Genomic DNA, 11,949 nt, shown 5'->3' on the forward strand with positions numbered 1-11,949 from the left:
CTTGTAAAGACCACAGGTACTGGGACGCAGGGACACCTCATCCTGGACTTCTAATGAGGTTTCTCATCTGCTCCCCATACTGGGGCCCTCCTACCACATTTTCCCTTACTAGGGCCCCCAGATCTGCCTCTTGCCAGGATGGCGACCTCTGGCAATACACATTGCTTTCAGGGAATTCCCTCTGAGACTGACTCACTGTGGGGTGGCCCTTGCCCTATAATTGGCACAGAGACACTAAAAAGCACATCAGGAAATGCCTCACCAAGCTGAGGAAACTGAGTTACAAATAACAACAGAAGTGGAACATCAAAGCACAGGCTCCTGCTCTCCACATCCATCCCCAGTCCAGTTCTTTCTGCAAAAGGTAAGATTGCAATCGCAGATGCAGTCACAGTTGTAGTCGCAGTCATGGGCACAGCATCAATCACGCCATCACCATCCATCCTTTCTGCTGTCTCCTGGGACTGGTGGGCTCAGGATCTCCTGGAAGAAGTTGCTCAGATAAAAACATACAATACTTCACAAGAACAAGTGGCAGAAAGCTGGCCTATATCTACACCAAGAAAGCAGAGGTTAAGTCAGGACACTGGACAGGAGCAAGCAGAGCCTTGGCTCACATGGAAGCTCACAACATGTGCCCAGTCCTAGGGGTGGCTGGCTGTGAGGGCAAGGACCTCCACACAGAGATGACACACACCTCATGGCTTTGCACAAGAATTATGGCTAGTGTGAGGTGGGCATTTGCTTGAGGTGGATCTCCACGGAGCTTACAAATAAGGGTGGATTTCCTGTTCTGGGAGGGGAGGATAGAATCCCCCTGATGGGAGAGCCAGCTGGCACCCTTGAGATGGCTTCCTCCCCACACCCCTGGCAATGTCTCTCAGTCAGATATCTTGAGGTACCCTCATCTAGGCCAGAGCTAGCAGCTCAGGGGTGCTTCCAGGCCTACTGCCCTACATTGGTAGAGTTTGAGGCTGGGGATGCCATGGGGAGGAGTGACTCCTCCTGCCAAATCTGGTTGAAAATGTGGTCATCTGGGCCATTTGGAAGAGCTAGTGGTGGTGATGAGAGTTCCTTGGAGAGTTGAGAGGCCTATTTTGGGTGGAATGAGCCCTTCCCTGAACTCTGCTCCAAATATGGGATAGGGTGACAGCCCTGGCCTGGCCTACCCCTGCCTCCAGGGATGTGTTGCCTGAGAGGAGAGAAGGCCCCTGGGACTTCTGAGCCTATTTGCCCAAGGAGGGCTTGGGGTGGCTCATCTCCCCAGCCCCATACTTGTTTCATGACTCTTCCAGGATGTCCTTAAGCCCCTCCAGCATGGGCTCCTCAGCCTCCTGACTTTCCCCCTGGAGGAGGCTCTCTGGCCCCAAACCAGGCCCTCCTGGGCCAGCATCAGAAGCACTGCCCATCTGGGCTGGGGTAAGGCCACTGAAGGCCTCCACTGATCTTGCCTGGCCTAGGCCTGCAGGGCAAAAAGCATCATCATTTTCCTGAGTGGCAGGGGAGGTATTGGCCTCTTTAATGGCAGGTGCTGCCTTCATGACATCATCTGTATTGGAAGTAGCTTCAGCAGCATGCTCAGGGCTAGAAGCAAACTCGTCTGCTGGGTAGGCTTCATCAGTGTTTTCAATGGCAGGGACAGCCTTGCTGGCATCTTCATTGGATGGTTGTGCCTTGGTTTTCTCTATAATGATGGAGATACATTCCATGGTGACCTCATTGGGAAGGGTGGCCTCACTGGCATTTTCACTGGATAGAGTGGCCTCAGCATTATCCTCGTTGTCAGGTGCAGCCTGGGCAGCAGCCAGATCTCCTTGGTAAACTTCAGCACCCTCTTCACCTTCCACCTGCTCATTCCTAGCTAGGGCAGCCTCCCATGCCTCAGTCTCCCTAATGAGCCGGAGAAGCCCCAGGAAGCTGGGTGGCCTCCTCTCCAGACGCATCCTCCTCAGGTTATTCTGGAGCATCTGGTTTGGTCGGGCCCTCATCAGCACCTGCCGGGCTCGCAGCTGGTCAGCAATAGCCGGATGGATGGCCCCCTTCTCCAAGGCTACCTGCAGCAGGCCTTCCAGGCGCATCACGTAGGCAAAGAGAGTCTCCTGAGGCCGCTGAGAGCAAGTCAGGAACTTCAGGCGTGCAGTCATCCGGGTGTCCTTGTTCCCAAACACCTGCACCAGCACGGCCAGGCAGTCCTGTGCAGGAGTGTCTGGGTGTTCTTCCAGGAGCCCGCACATGAGATCCAGGGCGGGCCCACCCAAGCTCTCCACCAGCCTCCTCCTCCTCTCCCTCTCGGATATGTGGCGCCACAGGTACAGCATGTCATTGGCATGATCCAGCCAGCTCTCGAAGGAGTCTTCCCCACAGGCTGGCCCTTCAATCCCAGAAAAGCTTCTCAGCTCCTCATAGGCCATGTTTTCCAGGACAGGCTGCAGGGCCTGGCTCCACTGCTGGGTCCGGGCTCCCGCGTCATCTGTCCCTCCTGCCATATCCAAGACTCGTTCCTCACCTGCAGCTCCTGCCTCGCCTGCAGCTCCTGCCTCACCTGCAGCTCCTGCTATACCTACAGCTCCTATCACACCTGCAACTCCCATATCACCTGCAGCTCCCTCCTCATCTGACTCTCTTGCTTCATCTGCAGCTCCTATTTCACCTGCTTCCTCTGCTTCACCTGCAGCTCTTCTCTCACCTGCGGCTCCTCCCTCACCTGCAGCTCCTGCCTCACCTGCAGCTCCTCCATCACCTGCAGCTCCTCCCTCACCTACAGCTCCTGCCATACCCACAGCTCCTATAATTCCTGCAACTCCCATGTCCCCTGCAGCTCCCTCCTCATCTGACACTCTTGCCTCATGCGCAGCTCTTACTTCACCTGCTGCTTCTGCCTCAGCTGCTGCCCCACGTGCAGCTGCTGCCTCACCTGCATCTCCTACCTCACCTGCAACTCCTCCGTCACCTGCAGCTCCTGCCTCACCTGCAGCTCCTACCAGACCCAAAGCTCCTAGAACACCTGCAACTCCCATGTCACCGGCAGCTCCCTCCTCATCCGATGCTCTTGCCTCATCTGCAACTCCTATTTCACGTACTTCTGCCTCAACTACAGCTCCTCTCTCACTTGCAGCAACTCTGTCACCTGAAGCTCCTACCTCACCTGCAGCTGCTGCCATGTCCATAGATCGTATAATACCTGCAACTCCCACATTACCTTCAACTCCCTCCTCTTCTGACACACTTGCTTCATACACAACTCCTACTTCACCTGCTTCTTCCGACTCATCTGCAGCTCCTCCCTCACCTGCATCTCTTGCCTCACCTACAGCTCCTCCCTCATTCACAGCTCCTACTTCACCTGATGCTCTTTCCTCACCTGAAGCTCCTCCCTCATCTGCAGCCACTGCCTCACTATCAGTTCCTCCCTCACCTGCAGTTTCTCCCTCACCTACAGCTCCTTCCTCATCTGCAACTGCTGCCTCATCTGTAGGTCCTCCCTCACCTGCAGTTTCTCCCTCATCTACAGCTCCTTCCTCACCTGTAGGTCCTCCCTCACCTGTATCTCCTGCCTCACCTTCAGCTTCTGTCGCACATGCGACTCCTCTCTCACCTGTAACTCTTGCCTCACATGCAGCTCCTCCCTCACATGCAGCTCCTCCCTCACATGCAGTTCCTCCCTCACATGCAGCTCCTCCTTCACATGCAGCTCCTCCTTCACAGGCAGCTCCTCCCTCACCTGTAGCTTCTGCCTCACATGCCGCTCCTACCACTGCTCTCCCCTGAGGCTGTGCAAGGAAATTGGGAGTATCCTGGAAGTCAGCATCAGGAGCCTGGGGCAGGAAGATCACAGTCCATGGGCCCCCACTACCTGGTATTTGTTGGGGGATCAAATTTCGATTTAAATATTCAGCGAACTCAACTAAAGCTACCCTGGCCCCTAGCTCCTTTCGAAAGGTCTTACAGAGCACTCGGTACCTGCCCAGGGGCCATAGGGCAGCCTGCACTGCTTCCTGGAATTCATCTTCCTTGCAGTCTTCAGGGATGCCCAGGATGAGCAATGAGCGCTGGGCATTGACACCCATCCACCTGCACCAGTCTCGCAGCATTGCCATTGCCATAGCAGTATTCTTGGGGGAAGGAAGCATGGTTGAACAGGGATGTGTGCTGAGTGTTGCAGTCTCTGAGCACCCTGTGTGTGCAAAGGAGAGAAAGGATTATTGTTGCTAGACAGCCCAACCCCTCAAATAGCTGCCCCTTGAGCATGGGGCCAGGGGCTCTTCCTCGCCCTTACTTTGATTTTAGGGAAAATTTTTAATAAATTTATGTATATGAAGACAGGTTCCTGCCTGTAATCCCAACAAGTTGGGAGGGTAAGTCAGGAGTATCACAAGTTGGAGGCCAACCTCAACAACTCAGTGAGACCCTGTTTCAAAATAAAATAAAATGGTCTAGGGTATAGCTCAGTGGTAGAGTGCCCTTGAGTTAAATACTGTCCAAAATAAAATTAAAAGGGTGGGGGATGTAGTTCAGGAGTACAATGCCCCTGAGTTAAATCCTGTCTGAAAATAAAAAGGGCTGGGAATAGCTCAGTGGTAGACTACCTCTGAGTTTGATTCCCACAGAACAAAAATGTGTTTATAAGCTATAGAGTCAGTAGTTTCTAGTTTATGTGGTAGCAGTTTTGGTAAAATACTTTTCCCCCAAGGAATTCCCAAGTTTTATGTTTTCAACATTTTTTGTACAAATTTGTGCTTTTTATTATCTTTTAAATGTCTGTACAACCTGTAATAACATCTTCTTCATTCCTAATATTGGTGATTAGTGTCTTTTTCTCTTGTCTTGATTAGTGTTGTTTATCAATTTTGTTACCCTTTTAAAAAAAAAAAGTATGTGTGTTTGTTGGTTGTATGTACGGTTTATTTTCTGTGAATAAATTCCTGCTTTTATGTGTTATTTCTCCATTTGACTGGTTTTCCATTTGGTGGTGTTCTTTTTCTAGCTTCTTTAAATAAACCAGTGGACCATTGCCATTATACCTTGCTTTTTTCCCAATTACAAGCATTTAAAGCAATAAATGTTCCTGTGATCCCTTCTTTAGCTGTCTCCCATTAATATTTTTCCTCCTTTTTTTTTAAATTGTTAATTGATTTTTTAAAAAATAAATGACAGCAGAACGTACTATAATTCTTATCACACATATACAGCACAATTTTTCATATCTCTAGTTGTATACAAATTCATGTGTTCATACATGTACTTTGGATAATGATGTCTATCACTTTCCACATCCTTGCTAAACCCCCGCACACAGACATGTTTTTAAGTTGTAATTTTTTTATCATTGAGTTTGAAATATCTTCTTTGTTCTTTTTTGATTTCTTCTTTGGTTCATGGATTTACAAATATCTAGACATGTTATCATTATTAACTTCAAATAGAATTCCACTAAGAAATTATTAAATAAGAGTGCAATCTTTTTTTTTAGTTGTAGATGGACACAATATCTTTATTTTACTTATTTATTTTTATGCAGTGCTGAGGATGGAACCCAGTGCTTCACATGAGCTAGGCAAGTAGTCTGATACTGTTCCACAACCCCAGTCCCCCAGTCTTTTAATATCTATGATTTTTTTTTTTCTGAAAGAGGTTCTTGCTACATTGCCCAGGGTGGTCTCAAACTTGTGGGCTGAAATGATCATCTTGCCTCTGCCTCCCCAGTATCTGGGATTACAGATGAACAGCACTCACACCAGGTTTATAAAAAGTCTTTTTTTCTTTATGTGCAGTATGTATTCTACATAAGTAAAGGTAAAAGTAGAATGGGCCCTTGTAATCAATGTGCATTTTTCTCAAGACACCAAGCCCCCATCCCATGCGAACACTACATCCCATGTTGCTTAGGCCACCTGAAGCATCTCCAATTTCAACTGTAGGAGCTACAGCTGCTCACCGCTGTCTTCTGCTCCTCACTTTGTCTTCACTTAGGCTGGGGCAGCTGAGGGTGTCTTGTCATCACGTATGCCCCCCACCGTGTCCTGCACACCCTCAGGTGGCGACTCTGTCCTCCAGCCCATGTCCCTCCCGGCTTCAAGGAGCAAACTCCTCCTACTGTCCTGTGTAGTGCCACACGTGCCCACAGGGCGCTTGTGGCGACTTGTAAACCCGGGAAATAGGGCGCCCCCCTGTGCTGGGTCGGGGCTCCCTCCGTGGTGTTCTTACACCATGCAGCTCTGCTGCGGCCACGGCCTCGACCCTGCAGCCTCTACTTTCCATGCTCCCTACACCTGCTTGCACTAGCGCGGGACTTTCGTGGCATAATTAGGGCACCCCAGGGCTCCCACGAGCCTGTGAACCCTTTGGTCTTCCCTCCCTGCCATACTCCCGCCAACACCCAACAAGGGCTGTCTCTGGCCACACTACCCCCAGGAATCCGAGGGGTGCCCTCGATTCCGTGACCATCAAGCCCCAGCCTGCGTTCTCGCCCACCAAGACCCCATGGCAGCTATCGCCTCATTCCCGCCACGTGCTATGCAGCGTCTTCCAGTCCTCCTTCCACAGACGCAGCCACTAGTCAGCCCGCTCGTCCAGCCAGCACTGGCGAACGCCTCACACATCTCGACGTTAGCCTTCCCTCACTTGTCCCGCACCCGGTTCCTTGGTCCCCTCCGTATTCCCCACATGGCGGTCGGTAGCTCTCACCTCTGCTCTCCAAACGCGTGGCGAGCTACCACTCCCCTACTTCTGCCAGGACCCTCCTTCCCACCCTATCCCGACCCCTCTGCCGTTGAACCCACAGAGGATCCTCATAGCTCAAGCGACAACCCCACCCCCATAGTTATGTATCCTCCTCAGCCACCCCACACTCGTCCCCTCCGCGACACCAAAACTACCTCACAGGTCCCCACAACCAGGAGCCCTCCCCTCCAGCAACCCCACGGGCAGCCAAGGACCCTCCCCAAGCCGTTCCTCCAAACCACACAGGGAACCCCTCCCGCATGCCTCCCCGATCTCGACAGCCAGAATCCTCTCCCAGTTATGAGGTGCCATGGAGCGCCTGGCCCTGGCACCTCATAACCAGCTATCTCCCACTCCCCAAAACTCGAGGAACTACCCTACCTGTCCGTGGACTTTCTCTGACTCTAGACAACTCTGGAGTCACACTCAGAAGAATCTGAAGAAATCCCCTCTGGATCTCCTGGACCCTTTATGCTCAGGTCTTCTGAGCTCCCAGAAGGCCTTACTTCTCCCAGAAGCCCCTGCAAACTGTGCAGAAAGTTCCAGCACTTTTAAGCGGGAACAACCAAAAGGAGGCTCCAGTAAAGCACACCCGAATGGTAACGGTTCACCCCAGGCAACAGGGGTTAGAACTTCCACAAGCAGTAGGCACACCCATTAGCTCTCAGCCAATAAGATGGCTTACCCAGAAGGCAATGGGGTTGACGGAATAAAAAATTCCTTTATGCTATAAATTATTCATTTTAATGCTTTTATTAGTGCATTTTAGTTAGTGTGCATAACAAAATTTGTTCCATTTCAGCCCCCTCCCACCTCACCTTCTTCTCTTTTCCTTTTCTAGTATTCCTTTATTGATTTTTAATCAACAATTCATAGATATACATGATGGTGGAATTCGTTCTGATGTATTCTTTCACACAATAAACATAATTTGCTCAGTTTCATATTGCAGTTCCTCCTCTTTCCATCCATACTCTTTCAAGTTTTACTTCATATATTTTTAAGCTCTATTATTCAGTAGAAGCACATTTATAAATTTTATGTACTTCTGATCAATTAGCACTTATATAATTACTACATTTGAATTCAGGTAATACTTTTTGTCCCTATTTCTTTGCTACTAGCAAAGCAAACTTTCCCTTTGCATGGTGTATCACATTTCCTGTCTCACCAAGTAAGTCTTTATATTTAAATGAAATCTATTGTAGATACCAAAACTCTTACTTTTTCATCCACTCTGAAAATCCCTTCCTTTCTGTTGCAGTATTTAGCCCATTAATATTTGCTACATTTGAATTTAAGTCCATCCTTATACTGTCTGTCCCATATGCTCTTCTTTCTACGTTCACTATTTCATGCCTGGATTTAAAAAAAATAAATAAAAACACTTTTACAATTCCATTTTAATTTGTCTTTGCCTTTTTAACAATACTACTTTGCATTTTTTTAGTAATTTCCCCAGATATAAAATATATATCCTTTATTTTTTATTATCTAATTATAATTCATATTTTGCCCCTTAACATAAATGTAAAAACCTACCTACCATATACATTCATTCCCATTTCACTCCATCTTTTATACTAGGGTTGCCATATGTTGAATACCTACCTATGATATAAACCCTCAAAACATCCTAATATTACTTTAAACTGTCAGCAAAAGAATCTTTTTCTTCAGATTAAAAGGCTTTCTTTAATATTTCTCTTCATGTACATCTACTCATGACTTCTTTTAGCTTTCATGTATCTCAAAATGTCCTTATTTTATCTTCTTTCCTAAAAGATAATTTCCCTGGCTGTAGATACAGATATGAAGGTTGAAGGGTTTTTCCCCTCTTTCAGCACTTTAAAAAATATCATTCCAGCACTGGTGTTGTAGCTCAGTGGCACAGCATTTGCCTCACATACATGAGGCATGGGTTAAATTCTCAGCACCACATAAAAATAAATAAATAAATAAATAAATAAATAAATAAATAAATAAATAAATAAATAAATAAATGATATTGTGCCATCTACAACTAAAAAAAATATATTTAAAAAAAAATGTCATTCCATTATCTCCTGGCTTCCATTGTTCCAGATAAGAACTCAGTAGATCTTCTTGTTAATGAACAATAAGTGATGCTTCATTTTATTCCAACTACTTTCAAGATTCCCTCTTCATCCTTTGCTTTCAGTACTTTTTAAAATATATATATATATTTGTAGTTGTAGATAGACAGCATGCCTTTGTTGTATTTGTTTCATTTTTATGTGGTGCTAAGGATTGAACCCAGTGCCTTATACATGTTAGGCAAGTGCTCTGCCATGGAGCTACAGCCCCAGCCCCCTGCTTTCAGTACTTTGACTACAATGTCTCTACTGATGATTTTTCTTTGTATTTAGCCTCCTCAGGTTTCACTGAGATTTCTTAAACTGTAAATTATGTAATTTTCCAAATTGTAGAAATTTCAGTCATTATTTCTTCAAGTGGTTTCTTCCCCTTGCTGTGACTTTCTCCTGTAGTTACATATACACATTTATTTCACATTGCTATATTTCCCCCACAGATCTCTAAAGTTCTCTTAGTTTTTATTAGACAAAAAATATCTTGTCAAGAGAGTCAAGATAGTGAACTAGAAGGAGGCTGCATTCCTTGTCACTCTGTGACTCAGGATTCAAGCAGAGGAAATACTGTTTCTCAGCGAAGGAGCCATTGCTGCCCACCAATCCCCTGCTGTTTACCCCCCATTCATCTGCCATGATTGCCTGCTGTCTGCCAGCATATGACCCACCTTTTCAGCACTGACCACCTCCTATCATTCACGATTTTCCTATTTACCCACCTCTTGCCTGCCCATCACCTGCCTTTCAGCTACTCATCACTCACCACCTGATGTCCACCCACCGATCACTCACATCCCACTGCCTGCTGCCGCCTGTAAGTCCATTGTCACAGTACCCACAGGTTTGATTACATGTAGCCGCTGCCATCTTGGGACACTGATCAGGGTCTGCAGGTTTGTCACCACCACCACCACCATGTCAAGGCACAGCTTCCTCAGTCTGGAGACACCAGCCAGGGCCTGGAAATGTATTCTAGGGGTTCCTGTAGGTCTGGTCACACCTAAGGTCTTTCTGTTGGGTGTGCTAGTGGCTGCCATCTGGCTGCCTCTTTTCAGGATGACTCCTTTATGTGAGTACATCCCTGGTGATCTCTCTGCAAGCTGAAAGGGCATTGAGATCTTGGGACTACAGCAGGGCAGAGCCTGGGGAAGCTGAAGCCCACATCTGTCAGCTTGCTACTGGTTTTGCATGTGCCAGCCTGGGTCCTGCAAGCCTGTAGAAAGCTGCAGACCAGGGTCAGTTCCCTGTGGGGAGCACAGGTTGGAGAAAACTTGGCTCTTTCCAGCTCAATAAGTCCTGAAGTATGTAGGGATAGAAGGGACTGGCTAAAATGGTTGGGAGGACTGGAAGAGGGTGTGAGAGCATCTTGCTATCAGCTCACCCATCCAACTGTTCCATCACCCACCGGACTGGAGCTACATCAAACTTCAGACAATCCCATCTATCAGTAGAGAAGGGAAGCTGAGAAAAGTTTTGAAAGCCAAGGGAAGCAATTTTCTATTGAGACTTTCTTTTTTTATTTTTATTTTTTTATTATTTTTTGCCCTCTCTCACACACCTCTACCATCTTTGAATCCAAATATATTTCATGAATCTATTTATTGAAGAATAGGATGTCTGAATAGTATATTATAGTTTTGTTGTTTATTCTTATATTTTTACTTCTTTAAAATCTATGTATATTTTTTCTCTCACCTGTCTGTCTCCCTGGATTCACTTTCTCATTTCTCTCATACTAACAACCAACCTCTATTAATTCTTCCCTTACTCATACTATAAATTTTTATCTCTATCTTTTCTCTTAAACATCACATCTTACCTACTTCTGTTCCCTCATTGTCCATCATTAGAAATGGTAAACACTTTAAGCAAACTTACAGTTTATAATAGACAATAATTGAACATATCATTTCTGTTTATCTCAACAAAACTGTAAACACCTTAATAAAAGCTACTTGGTTTAAGGGTATATTATTTGCATTGGGTACTGTTAATATTTGTCTCCCCCTTAAAGACGAGATACTGGAAGCCCACTGTAAGACTACAGGGTAGAAATTGTACTGTCTCGGATCCACACTGCTAGATGGGAAGACATATAAACAACATGAAAAAACAAGGGAACAAAGTACCTCAAACAAAACAAGATGTTCTAATGATATAATCAATACACAACACAGTAGAAGAAATGTCAGAGAAGGAGTTTAGGAAATACATAGACTGATCTTCAAAATAAAGTATGGTATTGGAGAGAAAATACAGAAAGTTAAAAATCACTTCAATAATGAGGCAAAAGAAGGGATAAATAAGGACCTTTCATACTGCTTAAGGAAACCATACATCAGCAAGACATAACAATCATCAATATCTATGCCCCCAAAGAATGGAGCATCTACATACATCAAAAAAACCCTTCTCATTTTCAAGAATCAAATAGACCACAACACAATAATACTGGGTGACTTTAACAGAGCTCTCACACCACAGGATAGATCTTCCAAACACAAACTAAACAAAGAAACTATAGAACTGAATAATACAATCAATGATTTAGACTTAACAAACATATATAAAGTATTTCATCCATCAATGAACAAATATACTTTCTTCTCAGTAGCACATGGATGCTTCTCTAAAATAGATCATGTTGTGCCACAAAGCAACTCTCAGGAAATGCAAAAAATTGAAATACTACCCTGCATTCTATCAGGGTAAAACTGAATAAAAATAGAAATCAACGATAAAATAAAAATGGAAGCTAATCCAAAACCTGGAGACTAAATAATACACTATTAAATGATGCATGGATAGGAGAAGACATCAGGGAGAAAATTTAAAAATACTTAGAGAACACTGATACAACATATCAAAATCTCTGGGACACTATTAAGGCAGAACTAAGAGGAAAATTCATTGCATTGAGCTCATATATCAAAGAAGAAAAAGTCAACAAATAAATGACCTAACATTACATCTCAAATCCCTAGAAAAAGAAGAACAAATCAACCACAAAAGCAGTAGAAGACAGGAAATAATTAAAATCAGAGCTGAACTCAATGAAATTGAAACAAAGGAAACAATTTTTTAAAATAACAAAACATAAAGTTGGCTCTTTGAAAAA

At 45.4% G+C, this 11,949-nt stretch overlaps 1 protein-coding gene across 1 annotated transcript; it reads right to left on the reverse strand.

Moving 5' to 3' along the window:
* Positions 1–1,218: 1,218 nt before the first annotated feature.
* On the reverse strand, positions 1,219–4,091 carry Pnma6e (PNMA family member 6E). Its single transcript, XM_077106539.1, has 4 exons — positions 3,915–4,091; positions 3,722–3,815; positions 2,597–2,785; positions 1,219–2,560 (listed from the first exon to the last, which is right to left on the reverse strand). Exons 1-4 carry the CDS (start codon positions 4,089–4,091, stop codon positions 1,281–1,283), a joined length of 1,740 nt encoding a protein of 579 aa, XP_076962654.1. The 3' UTR covers positions 1,219–1,280.
* Positions 4,092–11,949: the final 7,858 nt, after the last annotated feature.

The sequence above is a fragment of the Callospermophilus lateralis genome, chromosome X (assembly GCF_048772815.1).
Source record: "Callospermophilus lateralis isolate mCalLat2 chromosome X, mCalLat2.hap1, whole genome shotgun sequence".
NCBI classification, from domain to species: Eukaryota; Metazoa; Chordata; class Mammalia; order Rodentia; family Sciuridae; genus Callospermophilus; species Callospermophilus lateralis.

Coding starts and splice junctions, on each gene's coding strand:
- Pnma6e (XM_077106539.1), bottom strand. CDS start 4,091: ATGCTGCGAGACTGGTGCAGGTGGATGGGTGTCAATGCCCAGCGCTCA. Junction 3,816..3,914: donor GAAAGGAGCTAGGGGCCAGG/GTAGCTTTAGTT, acceptor TTCCTGCCCCAG/GCTCCTGATGCTGACTTCCA. Junction 2,786..3,721: donor ATGTGAGGCAGAAGCTACAG/GTGAGGGAGGAG, acceptor CAGGAATTATAG/GAGCTGTGGGTATGGCAGGA.